General features: G+C 55.9%; 1 protein-coding gene across 1 annotated transcript in view; it reads right to left on the reverse strand.

Moving 5' to 3' along the window:
* LIMD1 (LIM domain containing 1) overlaps positions 1 to 18,045 on the reverse strand; it is a 57,391-nt gene extending 39,346 nt beyond the window's left edge. The window contains exon 1 of the mRNA XM_066352119.1: positions 15,878 to 18,045. Within this exon, the coding sequence (XP_066208216.1) occupies positions 15,878 to 17,258 (1,381 nt within the window). The 5' untranslated portion in view covers positions 17,259 to 18,045. The remainder of the gene's footprint in view (positions 1 to 15,877) is intronic.
* Between the last annotated feature and the right edge of the window lie 1,809 nt (positions 18,046 to 19,854).

The following is a 19,854-nucleotide window of genomic DNA, read 5'->3' on the forward strand; positions in this document are numbered from 1 at the left end:
GAAGACCGCACTTTGATTTGGGTGGGACAGAGAGACCACCCGCCTCGTGGAACGTCCCGGTCCCCAACACTGGTTCCAGGAGGATTACTTGAGGACCGATGACACAGTGAAACGGATCGAATGCAGCCCCCGCCCAGCCGGGCCTGGGCGCGGTTCCCTAGGAAATAAGTTATCTCAAATTGGTATTACCCAGAGCCAAAAATTCACTTGGGTGCAGGGCCACGGCAGCTTCCCACTGCCCTGCAAAGGCAGGGTGCACACACAGGGCCAGCAGAGCAGCCTCCGCGGGAGGATTGGTGGTGGCCGAGTTCTGCCTCCTGCCTGTGGACAGTGGACAGCGGGCTGCGACCCTGCAGCCCTCCTTCACCTGACCGCGGGCTGCGACCCTGCAGCCCTCCTTCACCTGACCGCCCCGCCAGCCTGGCCGATGCCCGAGTCATCTTCTGTTACAAGGACTGAAATAGGCTCCATCAGCTGGGCAGCGGGTGTGGTCCCGAGCCCCAGCTCACATGGTACGCCCCATCCAGTAACCACTCCCCTCTCAGGGAGGAAGGGAGCCCTCCTGAGCTGCCCCTCCCTTCACCGGACATCTAGGGGCAGCCTCTTTAGCTCTGCACGGATGCCCGCACTTTACAGGGGGTCACACAGCTGTCAACCACCTACTGTGTTGAAAGGGGGTTGAGGCAGCAGTCAGGATGTCCAGTCGGTGTTTGGGGGTGGGCTGGGAGGGGACAGGGCTGCCTGGAACACAGCTGAATGAATTGTTCCAGATACAAGTTGACCAAGGCTTGTTCTCAGCTGAGAGTTGCAGCTTCTGGACCTGGACAAGCTCTGGGAGTCAACAGGTTCTGGAAGAGTAGCCAAGAGCTCGGGGGAGAGCCGGACCAGGGACCCCAGCAATGGTCTTCCCCCTGACTGCACTATAAGCTCGTGTGTGCACACACACACACACACACCCAGAGGCAGTGGGTGCTGGGCTCCTGCCGCTCATTCAGATGGCCATCTCTCAAGGCTGGCTATGGGAATCAGTGGTGATGCCCCCCATGACCATGGGCATGACCATGGGTTTCAGTTTGGGGGCCGGGGCCAAACCACCTCAGCGGATAATCAGGTGTAGCCAAGGTTGAGAACCCTGGATGTAGATAACACAACAACGAACCATACCCTACCTGGCACCCCGGGTCTCCCTGCCTCTGCCCTCTCCACCATGTGCCCTGTGGCTCCCAAGTCAAGGGATGAACTCTCAGCACGCCACAAAGGAAGTATTTAAGGCCATTCTATCTCCGGGGGTCATTGCGCCAGTCTGCTATCTTCGCTCTGAAAGCTGCTCAAAACCAACCACGACCTCTCTTCACTGCAGTGGGAAAGGAAGTTTCAATCGCGATTTCCCAACCAGCGCAAGCCGAGCTAGCCTCCCAGCCCGGGCACGCCTCCTTCCCTGCCCGCCGCTCTCCTCTCTGGAGGAAGAAGAAAGTTCAAGGTCTCCCCCAGCAAGGCCTGCACCCCCTGCAGCTCCTGCAGTTTCGGGGCTCACCCTCTCTGCCCTTTCCCTCGCTTCCAGTCTCCCCGGACAGGGGCCGGTTTGCTTTCTCAGCTCCGGTCTGAAACAGGAATGGCCACTCCGCTCCGCTCCGCTCAGGAAGAGCCGTGCCACCTGGCCCGGGGTCGGACGCAAAGGAGGGGACGCCACTTGTCACTGGTCCTTGCCCGGGGTCGGACGCAAAGGAGGGGACGCCACTTGTCCCTGGTCCTTGCCCGGGGTCAGACGCAAAGGAGGGGACGCCACTTGTCCCTGGTCCCCTGGCAAAGACAAGAAACAATGATAATGGCGGTCATGAAGGGTGCAGAGAAAAAAGGGCAATCTGTTAGTAGAAGAATAAATACAACAACCTTTCAGGAAAGCAGTGCGGCACAATGTAGCAAAAGCCTTCGGATACCTTCGCACCACCTGACGCGGTGGGCTGACAAACAGCGCCGGCAGTAGCACTACAGAAAGTCCTCGTTATTCACCGGAGTCACCTCCTATCAAGTCACTGCAAACACAGAGCTAGCGCGTCCTGAACCACACTGCTCCTAGAGCAGGGGTCCCCAAACTACAGCCCGTGGACCGCATGTGGCCCCCTGAGGCCATTTATCCGGCCCCCGCTGCACTTCTGGAAGGGGCACCTCTTTCATTGGTGGTCAGTGAGAGGAGCATAGTTCCCATTGAAATACTGGTCAATTTACTTGTTCTTTATTTTAAATACTATATTTGTTCCCATTTTGTTTTTTTACTTTAAAATAAGATATGTGCAGTGTACATAGGGATTTGTTCCTAGTTTTTTTTTATAGTCCGGCCCCCAACGGTCTGAGGGACAGTGAACTGGCCCCCTGTGTAAAAAGTTTGGGGACCCCTGTCCTAGAGGAAACAGGAGGTTAGGTTCCCGCGGGCCTCTGGCCACATTTTCAACAGCCAATCAATACATAACGTTGTTTTATCTGTGTTTGTTTAAGACACCTTATTTAGTATATACTGTTGGCTCACTGACATTGAACTCGCGCCGACAGCACTCTGACTCACGCCTGAACAAAGCTTATGTAATGCCCGTACTTTTCTCCAGGAGATACATCAGAACCTTCTCACGTTTAAGAACATTGGGCAACAACACTTCAGCACCGCTCTTGGGGGCCATTTAAAACAGAGAAATCATCACAAAGAGCACAGAACTGAAAAAAGAAAAAAAAAACCCACGGCACCAGATAGACCACAAAGAGGACACTTGTTTACAGGACGGGAGCTGAAACCGGCAGGCACAGCGTCACCCCACCAGACCTCAGCCAGAACATCTGCAGGTGACTCAAATTTCTCACTGCTCTGCGCATGTCCCCAAATGATCATCACAGAGATGACTTTTTTTTTTTTTTTTTTTTACAGAGACAGAGAGAGAGAGTCAGAGAGAGGGACAGATAGGAACAGAGAGAGATGAAAAGCATCAATCATTAGTTTTTCATTGCGACACCTTAGTTGTTCATTGATTGCTTTCTCATATGTGCCTTGACTGCGGGGCTACAGCAGACTGAATAACCCCTTGCTCAAGCCAGCAACCTTGGGTCCAAGCTGGTGAACCTTACTCAAACCAGATGAGCCCGGGCTCAAGCTGGCGACCTCGGGGTCTCGAACCTGGGTCCTTCCGCGTCCCAGTCCAATGCTCTATCCACTGCGCCACTGCCCGGTCAGGCCAGAGCTGACTTTTGATCTGGAGGTTACAAATAAATTTTAGCAAGTAGGCAGATTCGCTAAACAGAATCTGAACAATAATCAGGGCCCATGCTACAGGAGCGCTGCACAAACCCACTTGTGTTACAAGTTGTCTGGGGCGGCCGCTGACTGGGAAGAGGTGAGAGGGAACTTTCTGGGGCTGAGACTTTTGATACTTTGATAGGAGCGTGGGTTACACAGGTGCACGCATCTGTCAAAACTTCTGGAACTAAACATTTCACTATATGGAAATGGAAGTTTAAAAAATAAAAAACACACAGGCATGAATTCCTTAACACCCTTTCCACTGAGAGGTGAGGGTCCACAGCCTCTCCCTTGCACGGGGGAGGGCAGGGGACAGTCAGAAGGGGCCCCACGTGACCAGTGCAGAGATGAGAAGCCCGCAGTGTACAGACAGGCTGGGGCCCCGTCTCCCCGCCCCTCATCCTGGGCCCCCCTGGGCCCCCAGCTGAGCCCTCGGCAGGGCTCCCCCACCCCACACCCCCATGCCCACTGTCAGGTGTGGTAACCCAGAGAGGCGGTAGCTACAGGTAGGCCACAGGCAGAGGAGGGGCCACCGGTTCTAAAACTGACCTCTGTGGCGGGCCAACAAAGGGCCTCTGTGTCAGCCCCGCCACCTGAGAGGACGGTCACAACTGCATCAAAACAGGCCCCAGACAATGGGGTCTTTGGAAGCTGCCGGGAAAGCCACCCCAACTTGGCCACACACACACACACACACACACACACCCATGCCCGGCAAGACCTCCAGAGCCTAGCCAGCGGCACAGGGTGTGGGCGGGCCGACAGCTGGGCCCAGCGGAGCCACATCCCAAAGGGCCCCGCCCACCCCTCTCCACAGGAAACAGCGTTTTTCACTTCTCTAACCGCAGCGAGGGGCTGGGCGGTCTCTCTGGACGCCCTGCCTGTACTCGCACAACACAGTGTGTTCTTAAGATTCTGGAAAACTGGCTCAGCTCCATGGCCACCTGCTCGGTCGTGTCCCACGCAGATGCCAGGTTAGGGCCCCAGAGCACCTCCTTCCTCCATCTGAGCACATGAGCCTCACTTGGTGGGCTCACTGCAGGGGAACGGGACGGCAATCATGAAATCGGTCTCCCTTCTCATCTCTTTGTTCGAGTATTTGTGGAGCTGAATAAATCAACTTGGCTCGACGGGACAGGGTGAAGATGCTCTGACATTTTTGAGAAACGGCTCATTGCAAGCGCTTGTACGGAAGCGCTCACCCTACGCCATGCCCTGCGCGGACTGCCACACACAGCACAGCCCCGTCCAACAGAAAAACAAGGCAAGCCGGCTGTGGGTTTACATTTTCAAGTAGCCACGCTTAAAAAGTAAAAACAGGCGAAGCTAATTCTAATCATCCATTTAGTCAGCCCAAGAGATCCAAAGTATTCTCATTTGTTTAATAAATTTTTATCAATTTTATTTATTTTTTAAAAATTTTTTGTTGATTTTAAAGAGAGTAGAGGGCAGAGAGAGAGATGTGTTGTTCCACTTATTCATGCATTCACTGGATGATTCTTGTATGTGCCCTGACCGGGGATCGAACCTGCCATCTTGGTGTATTGAGATGATGCTCTAACCAACTGAGCCCGGCTAGGGCCAAAGTATTCTTGTTTAAACACATAAAGTCAATGTAAAAATATTAATGAGCTATTTACATTTTTTCCCAGGCCAAGTCTTCAAAGTGCAGGTCTATTTCACACTGAGAGCACGTCTCAATTAGGACCAGCCACCTTTTGAAGTGCTTAGTACTGCCTGTGGCTACCACCTCCCATGCTGGACAGTACAGACATATACCAATTAATTTAGTCTTCACAACAACCATATCCATGTTTTCCTGATGGGGAACCTGAGGCATGAGAATGCAGAGTAAACAGCTCCTCAAACTGTGACTTTTGTTTTTGTTTAATGCAAATGTTTTCTCGGGTTAAAACACGCGAGCCAGCCAGGATGTCTCCCTGCTCCCATCCCAACCTCCCCAGGACTCAGTGGAGCTGGTCCCTGAGCTCCGTGAAGTTTCCACCCAGACAAATCATGGCATTCCAACCTCTTCCAGCCCCTCCAGTCCTCAGCTGCCCAAGGCACTTCTACCCACAAGGGAGAGCTCATCCAAGCAACTGCTGGTCAGGGCCATGGATGAGGAAAGCTAGCCCAGCACGCTGGTGGCCTCCGTAACCTGTGAGTGCGGGAGGTGTGCCCACTATGGCACTGATACCCTCACTCAAAGCACTGACACTCAGAAGGTGTCAGGGAATGTCCCTCACCCTCCGCTGGCCAGGGCATTTGCTCATTCATTCAACAGGGACTTTCTGGGCTTGGGCTATGTGCCAGGCGCTGCCCCGGGCCCTGAAGATACAACAGTGAACAGGACAGACCGTTCACTCCCGTGTGGAGCGCACATTCCACCAGGGGGGGTTCCACACACAGAGGAGGCCCCGCTGGTTCTCTTCAGCCCCTTGCATACAGCTGGTGTTCCACAACGGCTGCTGAGGGAACGGGTGATCTGGGCTTGGATGTGATGATGGACAGCGGTGGGTGAAGGGTCTGGGGCAGGACAGCGAGGGTGCAGGTGAGAGCCATGGGGACACAGTACAAAAGTCAGTGACTCACTAGGGTCCACGCCTACAACTCCAGCTTCAGGACTCCAGAGCACCACCCTCCGGGCGAGACAGGAAACCTCCCGAGTCACGCAGGTGATGTGGCATCAGACTGACATTCCCTTCTGCTCCAGATGTGGTCACATCTCAAGTCGGCAACAGAAAGGGACGTCTCTACATTTACAGCACCACCACCCCCACCCCCACCCCGTGTTCAGCTCCCCCTGCCCGTGTCTGGCCCACCCACCACCAGACATGTCACTCAAGTCCTCGCCCAATAAGCTCCCCTTCAACTCTGATACGCTGTCAGGCCGTGACAGATATCAGCACAGGGCATCACGGCCCCCACGGAGCACAAGTTACGGGGAGATTACACTGGTGGCACCCGCTGTGTCTGAGCAAACAGCGGCGCTGTGACCAAAACGCTTCCATTTTTTATTCTGATTGCATAACGTTATCAATACACACCATGACTCATTCATTCAGTGAACACTTTATCAGTCACTCCCTCCTGTAGACCAGGCCCTGTGTTTCATATTGTTGAATCTTAGCACTAATTCAGTGTTTGGTTTTATTTCCTTGTTTTCCTTATTTCTTTCTTTCTTTCTTTTTCTTTTTTTTTTTTTTTTTTTACAGAGACAGAGAGAGGGATAGATAGGGACAGACAGACAGGAACGGAGAGATGAGAAGCATCAATCATCAGTTTTTTGTTGCAACGCCTTAGTTGTTCATTGATTGCTTTCTCATATGTGCCTTGACCACGGGCCTTCAGCAGACCAAGTAACCCCTTGCTCAAGCCAGCGATCTTGGGTCCACGCTGGTGAGCTTTTGCTCAAACCAGATGAGCCCGCGCTCAAACTGGTGACCTCGGGGTCTCGAACCTGGGTCTTTCTGCATCCCAGTCCGATGCTCTATCCACTGCGCCACTGCCTGGTCAGGCGTTTTCCTTATTTCTTAAGCGCCTCTTTAGCATATAGCTTAAACATCCCCTCCACCAAAGAATGTAGTTTTGAGTCCATGAGCCAGGCCAGTGATGAACAAGCATTATTGGTGGGGGAGGACACCTCTGAGTCACCCTGGTTGGGACACCATGAGCTCCCAGAGGGAGCTGACAGACCAACTCAAACATGTGCCTGACATCACCATCCACTCGCTTGCTGCCCAGGGGTGTCCATTCAGACACGGGGTTTTCACGCCCTCACCACCCCAGCCATCTCCACTCTGTTGCTGGCTACTCTTCCCCGTTCAACGGACACGCACGCGCCCCACACCCAGTGTCTGAAGCAGGTCCTGCCTCTCAACACGGTCACCCTCTGCGCCGGGACTCCTCCCAGCCTACAGCCCTGACCCCCGCAGCACAAGAAAGCGCACAGAATTATAACGACACAGGACACCCACTCCCCAAAGGGCGAGGGGCCCGAGGGCAGGAGAGGGAAGCCAGGTGCCCAAGCTGGCACAGCCCGCCACTGGCTCTCCTGGCCGCCAGCACGGTCAAGGTGAAGACAGCTTTGTCAGCAAACGCGCTGGAGCCCAGCCACGGCCGCCGTCAGTGGCACTGCCCGAAATCCAGCTCTTTCTAAATCCCGTGCCGACCGCATCACCAGGAAGCAATGCGAATGGAGGTGGGCGAGGGGGGACAGGACGGGCGACAGTTCAGCAGATGCGAGGTTCCCACCCCGTCCCCTGGACGAGCGCCCACTGTCATGTGAGCGAGCAGGGCCACAGTTGGGTTCCGCCCGTGAAAGGAAACCATCAGCTCAGCTGACAGGAGGAGGCCCCAGGGAACAGGGAAGCTGCTGTTGTGGTCAGAGGGGCTTCAGGAATGCTTTATAAACTCAAGACCTCTTCTTTTGAAGAACACCTCACGCTCAGGGGCCAGCAAGCAGGCCGGTGGGATGGCAGCATCATGGTAGGCTTCCAGAACGTTCTCTATGCTACAAACGCCATGTGTGCGAGGAGGGGGATAGAGGCCCCTGATATGCTCCCGACAGACTTCCGGTAACCGGGAGTAAGCGGGCCTGGCTCTCCCGGGACACGCGTGCGTGAGTCACAGAACCAGAAGGGTGAGGAAGGAGCAGAGCTAAGTCTAAGCGCAGGGCTCTCGAAGCTTAAAAATAACCTGACCACCGATCCCTCAACTATTCCCTTTGGAAGACTCAAGCAGAAAGTCTCGGCCTTCCAGCATGACCGTGAGATTCTGCGTCCAGCTGGCTTCCCTGGGAGGGGACAAATGCGAGACAAGCCTGGAGCAGTTATAAACATGTGCTGGCAAGTGCTGCCCGGCAGTGACGCGCCCTGGAAACTCGGGGGGCCCGTCTCGTTTAGGGTAAGGTTTCTGTTCAGTTTACCGGATGGGCTCCGAGCACAGTTCCATCCAACATTTGGGTTCAAGCACCTCCGCACATAGCCTGGGGTGGCCACTGACCAGGGCATCACGGCTGACACCCCCTATACTTGTCCGCAACACTTGGGGGTATCACACAAGTACCCCGAGTGCATGGCCCCCTTGCCCTAACCTGCACCCTTCAGAGGGACATGAGAAGTCAGGGACCCGAGGGTTGTGCGCAGTCAAGGTCACCCTCTATGTGCCTCTGACCTCCAAGGTTCCATCGCTGCCCTGCAAAGGGGGGCTCCTGGCCTGAAGAGGAACCTGGGTTGCCCCCACCCCAGGAGTGGGATCCAGCTCCTCCCGCCAGCTCAGGTGCCCCCCCCCCAATGCCCTGACCTAATGTGGCCACAGTCCCCTGAAGTTTCCTTTGTCAGAAAACCACTGTGCTCCCCGGAGCTGAGAGGCAGCCCAGCATGGTGGCCAAGATCTCGGACTCAGCATAGCTCCTTAATAAATGTATTAGGTGGGTTACTTAATTTCTGTGTACCTCAGTTTCCCCACCTATAAAATGGGGATAATGAAATTGGGTTGTTGGGAGGATTAAACATGCTAATGCACTTGATGAGATGATTTGCAAAGCCCGGCACAGAGCAACCTTTCAACAGATTTTAGCAAAACTATCTCAGAGCCATAACCCCAGCTAAAAATGCCTTCTCTTTCCCCTTTCACGCCCTAACTGACGCCCCTCCGTTCCTTCAAGACATCCACTGAGCCGCCACCGTGTGGGGTCCTGGCAGTGCCAGGCCCTGTGGCCACTGTCCTGTGTCCAATGGCCCAGACAGAGACCTAGCACCACTGAGGACATTACAGGAGTCCACAGAGGAGGCCTGGGACATGCCAGCAAAAACAAGGTCAAAGAGCCCCACGGCCGGTGCTCACAGCTGTCCCCCCAGACTGCAGACCAAGTTTCACTAGAATGTGAATCTCAAAAGGCCTTGGTGGGGGCGGGGGTGGGGGTGGGGGGGGTGTCAAACAGTGGCTCCCACATTTGACTGTTTCCTGAAGGAGCTCCCTCGTCCTATCCAATCTCACATTCACCAGACACATTCTGCAGAGCAGACTGGCCTCTATCTCAGAAAACGCTTCTACATCTGGCCAGAGAGCCAAGCACCTCAGTGCTCGATGCATCCTGCATCCCGACAGGCCTCAGGCGCGCTTCGCACTGGGAAGTTTCTGCAGAAAAGCTTAACGCTGATTGTCCTAGGAAGCGGCACGTCAGTGATCCACAGTTCTTGTTTTAATGGCATGCCTCTTCCAGAAAACCTAAAGTGCAAGTGATTATCACTTACAATTAAAAATGCAACTAAAAGAAATAATTTGTTTATTTAACCCTGTAGAGACCTGGGAGGGGGATAACGCTATTCAGCCCTCTGCCTCTCCAGGCTCTCGCCACAGCGGAAAATGCTGCTGCCCGCCGCCTGGTCACTCGGTCAGCTAAAATCCAGGCACTCAAGTGTACCCCAAGTCACAGCCGCTGAGCTTCAGGTCGAGTGGCCAGCTCAGCACAGAGGCAGGGCAGCCTGCCCAGGGTCACACCTGGGCCTGCTGGAGGCTCAGGCCCAGAACCCCTGGCTTCCTCACTCTCAGATGCGTGCCTTGCTTCCGCCGTTCCGTCTCCTGCGTGGGAGTCCTAAATCAACACATGTAAAGAAATCCAACTTTAAAAAAAAAAATCTCTGGCAAGAATGGCCGTGTCGAAAGGTCAGCTTCATGCGCCGGATTACGAATGGAAAGAGCAGGAGAATGAGATGGATGAAACATTCTTTCCTGGTCACAAAGGGACACAGCAGAAACGCCATCCCAAGGCGGGAGGACCTCAGGGAGCAGCAGCCTGATGGGACCAGGCAGCCACCGTGGGAAACCGATGTCAGGACACGCCAGCGTTGCAGCTGGAGACCCGCTGTCCCGAGGGGGGTGACAGGGGCAAGCAGCACCGTGCTGGCCAGAAGGACGCTGGCTGGGGAAGGCCAAGAACCCGGTGTGGGAAAGAACACCCCACGCTCAGGGGCCAGCAAGCAGGCCGGCGCGATGGAGGCCAGTGAGCACAGTGGGCCGGAGCCCGGCCGGAGACTGAAGAGCATGGTAAGAGAACCACAGTGTCCCTGCCAAGTGCCACGCCTGAGCCTGAGCGTCGAGGGCTCCCCCATGCAGCTCCGGTGCCAACAGCGCGGGACCCGACCAGGCACCTCGCTGACGTGGCATCAGTGCACAGACGAACACTCGGAATGAATTACAGGCGCTTGACCCTCCTGTCCCCGCCGAACCTCTGAAGGGCAAGCCTGTGGACAGAGCTGCAGGTGGGGGGGGGGATGAGGGCAAGCCTATCACCTCTGAGAACGTGGAAGACCCCTGGTGCCCGAGCCCTGCCCGCTGACCACGCAGGAGCAGCCACGTTACAGGGTGAGCTGGACAGCCCAGTGGGCGGCGATGGTCCGGCCACGCTGACGTTGCCAGTTCCCAGCTATCTGCAGCCCACGCGGCACTCTGACCACGGCCCATTCATCCCCAAACCTGCCAGGAAATGTTTTTAAATTTGCTTAAGGTTGTAGAATTTATTTCACACAACTGCTTAAAAACTCACGTTTGCAATCAAAAGTCACACCTATGGTATCTTTCAAGGGGGGTGGTGACACAGGTAGGAACCTCTTGGGTGCCGGTGACGTTCTGTGTCTTGGACTGGGTGCAGCTTACATGCATGTGTCCACTTTTGTGAGCACCTACAATATGTGTCTATTATACATCAATAAACACTTAAAAACTTGGCCCTGGACGGTTGGCTCAGCGGTAGAGCACCAGCCAGGTGTGTGCATGTCCCGGATTCGATTCCCAGTCAGGGCACACAGGAGAAGTGACCATCTGCTTCTCCACCTCTCCCTCCTTCTCTCTCTCCCTCTCTTCCCCTCCCACAGCCATGGCTCGATTGGTTTGAAAGCATTTCCCTGGGTGCTGAGGATCACTCCCGGGAGCCTCTGCCTCAGGCACTGAAAATGGCTCAGTTGTGAGCATGGCCTTAGATGGGCAGAGCATCAGCCCCAGACAGGGGTTGCCAGGTGGATCCTGGTCAGGATGCATGTGGAGTTCTATCTCCCCTCCTCTCTCACTTGAAAAAAGAAAAAAAAAGTTAAAAAACTTATGCCCTCCTGACTTTGAGGGAAGATTACCTGGTCTAATAAACAAAAATGCACATTGGTTACCCAATTTCTAAAGGACTGGTGTCCCCACATCTCAGGTGTGCGCCTGCAGGGCTAGACAGGCAGAACTGGCATCTTGGGTGTCACTTACAAGCGTTACCCGGAGGATCAGAAGTTTACTTGCATGGCAATGGACACCTGGACCCCAGTCCTGGCACTATGTCCCCAGAAGGAACCTGGATGAATTCCCAGGAGACCGCACTTGCTCCCGCGGCTGCTCAGACAGGGCTGGAGGGCTGATGACCTTCTGCCCCCTCCTACTTCAGCACTAGGCTTGGGTTTACTGACATGCCTGGTTTCTGGGGGTACACAAGTCAGCCCAGGCTTGCAGGCCCGCGTGGTGGCTGAAGCTCTCCTCTGTCCACCCCCCTTCCTTCCTTCCTTCCCCTCCCTCTGCAGGAAGGGGTCCCAGGAGCACCCCCGAGGAAACCTCCTGCACCCTAAACTGTCTCAGAGTCAGCGTCCTAGGGAACCCAGCCTGGGACAGGTGGTTTATTTGTGTCCTTTCTCCTGGGACAGGGAGGAGAGGCCCGCGTGAGGAAGACAAATGAACACCACGGAGGAAGAGGCGGGAAAGATTAAACAAAAGGCACAATGTCCTCCTCGCTTCCTCCGCGGCGCAAACAGTGGTGTTTAAACAGAAGCCACGCCACACAGCACCGGGAGGCGTCTCCCAAGAGCGAGGCCTCGGAAGGCCGGAAAGCCAGCCAGAGTCTCCTAGCAGCGTCAGGCCTGTCCTTAACGCTTTCCTTGTGGACAGACAGGCACGAGGCCCCCGCAGAGGAATCCTGGAGAAGGGGGGAGGGGCGCACCACCTCGCTAGGACCACACTGCACCACACCCACAGAGACGGCCACGGACAGCACCAGGAGAGCCCTCGGTCACTAGCCGGTCAGTAACTGGAAACTGAGGTGCCCTCAGACCTCAGTGTTCTCAAAGGTGGCAGCAGGGATTCACGAGCTCTTCCCACAGTGTCAAATACCCACAAGGACACCTTCTTCGTCCACCCCAGGAACGGGCCTTTGTCACCAACCCAAACTCCTCCTCGGCTCTGCCTCTGGCTAGGATTACTACACTGACTGCTGGCGACAGTTGCCTGACCCCTGATTCTCTGGCAAAAGCCCCCTATCTGTAGATATTCTAGTTGGAAGTACAACTTCATCGTTCTTTAGCAAATGCAGTGTGTTGGGCAGACAAAAATCTTTCCAATAACACCAGATCTAGGGGAGGAAAGGCAACGGTGCAGTGGGCCCCTCGGCCTGTCCAACCTCCTCGTACTGCAGACGGCGGGCAGGCCGGGAAGACAGTGGGTACACTCAGGCCCCAGGGCAGGCGCTGGGCCAAGAACTGACTGCCGGATCTCAGAGGACGGACGGCTGGTCACATCGGAGCAAACGGAAGCTCGCTGCCACAGCAGGCACGAGGCAGGCCCTCCCCTCCACGGTGGGCAGTGGGGTCCCTGGCACAAGACTGAAGAAAAGCCACTAGGCAGCACACGAGGGGAACACCACCCCCAGCCCTGCAATCCCACCCCTGGGAGTCTATCCCTCAGCTCTGCTTGCACCTTGCACACGGCCCCTTTTAAAGGTCCTCAGTGAAGGCTGCGTACGTGACCTGGGGCACATCTCCACAGTGGCGACACTGAGCCAACTCAACACATGCTGATATGGAACAACTGGCAAGACACACTGTTCAGGGGCAGAGGCAAAGAGCAGGTGACAGCACGCCACCACTGTCACCGGCAGACATGTATTCATCATACTCAGGACACCCGACTAGACACAGGGGTGGGAAAGAGACTTAATTGTTCACTGTACGTGTTCTTAAATCTTTTGGATTTTCTACGGTGCCTAATGCAGTGAAAATACACGTGCAGTCTATGTGATTCCCTCTGTGTGGAGTGTCCAGAACAGGTAAGTCTAGATGAAGGCGGACTGGTGACTCCCAGGGGCTGGGAGACAATGAGAAGCAAATGTTTTGGATGCAGGGCTTCCTCTGGGGGTGAGGAAAACATTCCGGGACTAGACAGAAGCAGTGTGCGCACTACATTATGAATACGCTCAGTGCCACCGAACTGTTCACTTTAAAATGGTTAATTTTGTTCTGTGGAAGTTCACCACGTTTTCTAGAAAGCCATCGATAGGAACGCACGCGGTTTTCACAACTGAGCTCGGAGGGCAGCTCGGCAACGCCGGGAGAGGCATTGCCATGGCAACCAAGCTGGGGGGCTCCACGGCCAGCCCCGCCCAGCGCCACCTGAGAGCTCGCCTCGGCAGTGTGACCCCGAGCTTCGCTTTCCTCCTCAGCGCAGTGCATCCCAGCGACAGCCTGCATCCCAGGGGCGTTGTGACGAGTGAATTAAATAGTCCATGCCCCGTGTCTAACCCTGCACCTGGCCCAGTCCAGGCCCCCAGGGCCTCTGTTCCTGCTGCCTGCCCTGCTGAGTACCCCCTTCCCCTGGGCAGACGCTGGTCCACTCCCTCACCTCCTTCAAGCTTCTGCTCTAATGCCACCTTCTGGGTGGAACCTTCCCTGACGACCTGACCTAAACCTGGAACCCTCCCTGCCCTTGAGGCTCCACGCCTCCTCAGCCTCCTTCTCTCCCTGAGACTGGCTCATCTATTTTGTGTGTCTCCTCTACCACACTGTCTGCTTGGGCAGGCCGAGTTTCCATGTGTCCTGGTCACTCTGTACTGCAGGGCAGACACTCAACAAATATGCGCAGAATGAATGAAGGTGTTAGCTAACATCTCCGCTCTGATAGGCAGTGTACACGTACCTCCCTGAAAAGAGAAAACTGTTGTTTTGTTGTTTAATGAACTTGAAATAAAAAAGTTAAAACAAAAGTGTAAACTAAAAAGCCCGCCCTGGCTGGATAGCTTGGTTGGTTAGAGCGTTGTTCCGAAGCACAGAAGTTGCTGGTTTGATTCCCGGTCAGGGCACATAGAGGGATAGACCAATGTTTCTTTCTCTCCCTTCCTCTCTCTCTCAAATCAATAAATAAAATAAAACAAAATAAAAACCCACAGTATTTCCAGCTAAGCACTATTCCCAAAGGGGGAGGAATCTGCAGAGAAGAGGAGACGGTTCTCAGTAAAACGATGCTACGTGCTAAAAACATAAAGCAACAATCCTCACTCCAGCCTCACTGCCCAGTGCAGCGGTCACCATGAGGCCCTCCGGAGGAGCAAGAATTCAGTGCCACCACTGGAGCCTCAGACCCGCCAAGCACCGTGGGACAGAACCGTCCATTCACAGAGAAGAGGGCTGATTGAAAACAGCCAGGCAGCCCCCGCCCCCCAGGGCCTCCCCGCCTCTGTCCTCCTCTGTCCCTGGGGCAGTAACCCGGGGGACCTGGCTTCCCAGGCCTCACAGGGAGAAACAGTGACCCCAGCAATCCAGAGTTCAAAAATGAAAAAACAAAAACAACTCTCAGACTCTTCTAAAAACAGGCTGCCTTTCAGTGAGGTCCCCCATCACTCCACGGAAGGCTAGGGCTGCTTCCTGCCGCCTCCAAACCCCAGGCGGAGAAAAAGGGCTGAAGCCAGCAGTCTCCAAGAGCCTGTGGTTTCCAACAAGAGAATAAAACAAAATCTGAAAGTCTGAGCAAAAACCAGAAAGGAGCATCCTCCATCCTACTGTCAGCAGTCTGGCTACTGGCTGGAGCCCAGGAGGCAGGTGGGGGAGTGGGATCCGCAGTGGGACCTTGTCCATGGGTCTCAAATTTCCCCAAATGTCAACTCAGCTGGCTTGGGAAAATGCCGCTTGCCGGGTCTCACCCCAATTTCTGATGCAGTAGGTCTGGGGTGCAGCCCTATAATTTGCGTTTCTAACCAGTTCCCAGGGGAAGGGATGGGGCTAGTCTAGAGATAGAAAACCACTGATCTTGAAGCAATTCTTTCTTGTTAATGTGACACCTGCCTCAACTCCACACAGTACTTACTCACAGACAGACAGACACACACACACACACACATACACACACACACAGCAATTCAGAGACAGACCCTGCCTGACCACTGTGGTCCTCAAATAGCCAGACTCACCTGGCCCAACCAACCACTGATGCTCAGGGGTCCCGGGACCTGAAAAAGCTGCTCCCATTCAAGTCCCGAATAAGCCAGTCGCTGTGAGAGGCTCTAAGATACACCTGAAACCCTTGAGAAGCAACATCACAGCATTTCCCTTTATCAAAAGCAGTCATGAGCAATCCCACCCTCCTTCACCCTTCACACGTGGGTAAATCCCAGCTGCAAGATCCACTTTCTGCCCAGGGATGCTTTCAAGTTTCTGAATCAGAAGAAGCAGCTGAAAGAGGAAGCAAAAAAAAAAAAAAAAAAAAAGGAAAAAGGACAGGCCACTCAAGGAGAGCTACAGCGTCCCTGGTGGCAACACCATCACCCACTGTGGGCAATTCCACCAGCCTGTCACTCACCAAAGTAATCAGCCTTTGGATGAGCATCCATCTCACGCTCCAAACGCTGGGTGAGGGCTTCTAGTTTCAATTCTGCAGCCGAGGGCCCAAGCTCAGGGCCCGGGATGAGGGTCTGGCAGGGCAGCCTCACTCGGTGGGGGCTGGGGCTCTCGGGGAGCACAGACCCCTCAGAAGACCAGCCAGGGGGACCTTCTTTACAGGACAGCTCGAGTGGGGTGGACATCACTGGATGGACACGGCTGGTGGGACTGAGCTTGGGACCGATGCCAGCGTCTGTGCAGCCAGGCTTGGGACCCAGCCCAGGCGCTCCACCCAGATGCAAACTGTCCATGCTGGCTGGCAAAGATGACGGCCCAGAGCTAGAGAGGTGAGACTTGGGCCCATCCTGGAACCAGGGCTGAGGGTGCACATTTGGTTTAGGCATCGTGCCTGAAACCTCACTCCCCGCTCCAGAGTTCGTTCTTGGAAGAGCTCCTTGACTGGGGCAGCTCCGGGCCAGCGGTGCAGCGAGGGGGGTCCTGGGCTGAGCAGGCCCCAGGAGGGCCCCATTCTCGGGGCCTGGGGAGGGAAGGCCAGGGCTCACCCACTGGGAGGAGGCAGTGGTCCAAAGACCCACTGGCCTCTCACTGCTGCGGCCATTAACCCCACCATCCTGGCCGCTCTCAAACGACCTGCCGGAGCCTGGGGCAAGCTGCGGCTGGTACAGGTGAGGATCCCTGGAGGGTTTGGGCAATGACGGATCACTTCCCGGGGCGCCAGGCCACCCACTCCCTCCACCCAGCCTGCTGGAAGACACTCCTGGTTCTTCGCCCCACTTTGGGCTCGCCAAGGAGAGGTTGTCATAATAGTCTCCGTGCGTGAGGCAGGAGGGATCCTCGCAGGGGCTCAGTCCATGGAAAGCAGACAGCTCAGAGCTCGCCGGGCTCTCTCTGGAACCACAGTCCTGGCTACCAGCCCTCGTGCCACGGACGTACGGCCTGGTCCTCTGTTCCTGGGGTGGGTACAAGGGCTGCCCAACTGTGATGGCGGTGGCTGTCCCAGGAGCTCCTGTTGAGGCAGCCAGAGGGGGCTTGGCAGCACCGTCCGTGGTCAGCTTGCTGACAACACCAGCTTCCCGGTGGGCCTGTGGGCCTGGGCGGCCCCCACCGTTGACAGGACCTCGGCTAGCCCTGGGCAGGGTCTCCTCTTGCAGAAGCTGTTGCTGCTGCTGAAGGTGGATTTTGGCCATCTTGGTGGCGAACACCCGGCGCGTTTCCTCAAACTCGGGGTTGTTGCCTGCACCCTTGTCTACTCGGAAGAGTCCATCCTTGGAAGCCTCGTACATGTTCAGGTCCTCGATGAACTTACTGGCCTCCAGGCCCAAGTCATCGTACTTATCCATGTCGCAGACCGGTGTGGCGGCCTAGGCCAGGTGCCAGGCAGTGTGTATGTGTCTGTATTTGGAGGAGGTGGTGGGGATGATGCTGGCCAAGAACAGCAGGCTCAAGTCCAGCCCAGAACAGGTAAAACCTTCCACCTGCCCAGAGTGAGAGTCATGACCCCAAGCCTCAGAGTCCAAAGCAAGTAGAGGCCTCAAGGCCAGACGGACCAAGTACTCTTCTAACTCCTCGGACCAAGTACTCTTCTAACTCCTCGGACCAAGTACTCTTCCAACTCCTCTTCGCCTCAGAAGTGTCCACGTGGGGGCAGATGGTGGCGCTTCCCTGTCCCAGCTTACAGAGCGTTCTTTTCTTTTTTTCAAATCATAAAAGGAAAAATAGGGGGGAAAAAAATCACATCCTCCTTAACCAACCAAACTCGGACACCCACAGGGCAGCAGCCGCCACCGCCGGACGGGGCCAGGGTACAGCCGGCTCGCCGGAGAGGGTCGAGGCCACCGGACGGCCCGCTGGCTCGCAGGCGCGGCGGCCGGAGGCGCAGGCACGTCCCGCGCTCGGTCCCCGCTGCTTACCGTCGCGAACGCGCAGCTGCGATCCTGGCCCGCGCCGAGAGGCAGCGCGGTCCCCGGCGCACGGGCCGGCCCGGCCGCGGCAGGAAGTTGGCGGCGGCCGGAGCGGGCGGCCTATTGTCCGAGAGCGGCGGTGGCTGAGCGCGCGCGGCCCGGAGGGCGGCGGGACGCGGAAGTGAGTGCGCCGGGGGCCGTCCCGCCGCTCGGTCGCCAGCCCGGCACGTCCCGGGCTTGCGAGGAGGCGGAGGCGGGGTAGCGGCCGCGGGGCGGGGCCGGCGCGCGGGGGGCGGGCGCGGGGCGGGTTTGCCGGGCGGGGGCTTCTGGAGGGGTGGCCCGCACGCGGTCCGCGCTCCAGCGCCGGGATGGCGCGGGGGTTCCCCCGCTGGCCCCGCCGCCCCCTGCGAGTCCCGGACCGGCTCCCGGCCTCCAGCTGCGCCCAGTCCCTGCCAGCGCCGGCCCGGGCCTCGAAGTGGAGACCACTGGAGGGCGGCCTGGGCGGGCCCAGACGTGCCGCTTACAGTTCGCGGGAGTCTCGGAGGCGCACTCTCCTCTACCCACCGTGCCTCAGTTTCCCGGGCGGAAGCCAACCCCGCTTGTGCCACTGGAACCTGCCTCTTCTGGGGCCGCGCCCGCCGCCCGGCTAGCCCGCAGTGCACAAGTGGAGGCAGAGGTGTCACCTGCAGACTGGCCCGAGTTCCTCTGGAACAGGTGGGGAAACTAAGGCATGTAGGTACACGTGTCCAAGAGGCCTTGGTAACCAGCAAAGCGTGGATGGAAGCCCAAGTCCTCTGAAAGGGGGGAAAAAAGTCATGTTCTTCTCCCGGAGTTCACGGATTTGAGGTTCTCAGAGCAACTATAAAAACGTGCCCTCCCTGACCAGGCAGTGGCGCAGTGGATAGAGCGTTGGACTGGGATGCGGAGGCCCCAGGTTCGAGACCCCGAGGTCACCAGCTTGAGCGTGTACTCATCTGGCTTAAGCAAAAAGCTCACCAGCTTGGACCCAAGGTCGCTGGCTCGAGCAAGGGGTTACTCGGTCTGTTGAAGGCCCGCGGTCATGGCACATATGAGAAAGCAATCAATGAACAACTAAGTTGTCGCCACGAAAAACTGATGATTGATGCTTCTCATCTCTCTCCGTTCCTGTCTGTCTGTCCCTATCTATCCCTCTCTTTGACTCTCTCTCTGTCCCTGTTAAAAAAAAAAAAAAAAGTGCCCTGGTAGCTCTTTATTCATATGGGCATTCCAGGCCCCCAAGTAGATCCACACTACTTGGAGGGTGAAGGGCCTGACCCCTGAGCACGGCCTGCGTGGTCCCGGACTCCCTGCACCAGCTCCGAGGTGGCCAGAGGTTCCATTTCCCACACCACAGCCAGTCATCCTAAGGCAAGTATCCGACCATCCCTGCTTAAACCCTTGTCAACTAAGAAGATCCAAACCTGTAGAGAATTTTTATAAAAACTGACTTGAGCCAAACAGAGGATGCACCTGGAAGCAGGATTTTCACAGACTGAGATAAATATTTCCATGAAAATGACAATTTGCATCCTCCTTTATGCATTTGGAATTAAGGAGGAAACCTAAGGAAAATTACATGAAGGTGGGAGGAAGCAAGGCAGGATGGAATTACAGGATAGTTAAGAGTATGTGCTCTCCAGAGGGTGATCTCACTTTAGAAGGAGGGGGTCTGGTCTGAAAAGCGTGATCATATATTAGATGGCAGAGTCTGAAAGAAGCATTTCAAAGTTGTGTTAACCTAGATGCACAGAACGGTGGACAGGGCTTGCTTAAGGCAAAGATAAGCCTTTTTAAAAAAAAAAAGAAAGAAAAGAAAAAGCCTGACCAGGCAGTGGCACAGTGGATAGAGCGTCCGACTGGGATGTGGAGGACCCAGGTTCGAGACCCCGAGGTCGCCAGCTTGAGCGCAGGCTCATCTGGTTTGAGCAAAGCTCACCAGCTTGGACCCAAGGTCGCTGGCTCGAGCAAGGGGTTACTCGGTCTGCTGTAGCCCCACGATCAAGGCACATATGAG

Source organism: Saccopteryx leptura, chromosome 10 (assembly GCF_036850995.1).
Source record: "Saccopteryx leptura isolate mSacLep1 chromosome 10, mSacLep1_pri_phased_curated, whole genome shotgun sequence".
NCBI lineage: Eukaryota > Metazoa > Chordata > Mammalia > Chiroptera > Emballonuridae > Saccopteryx > Saccopteryx leptura.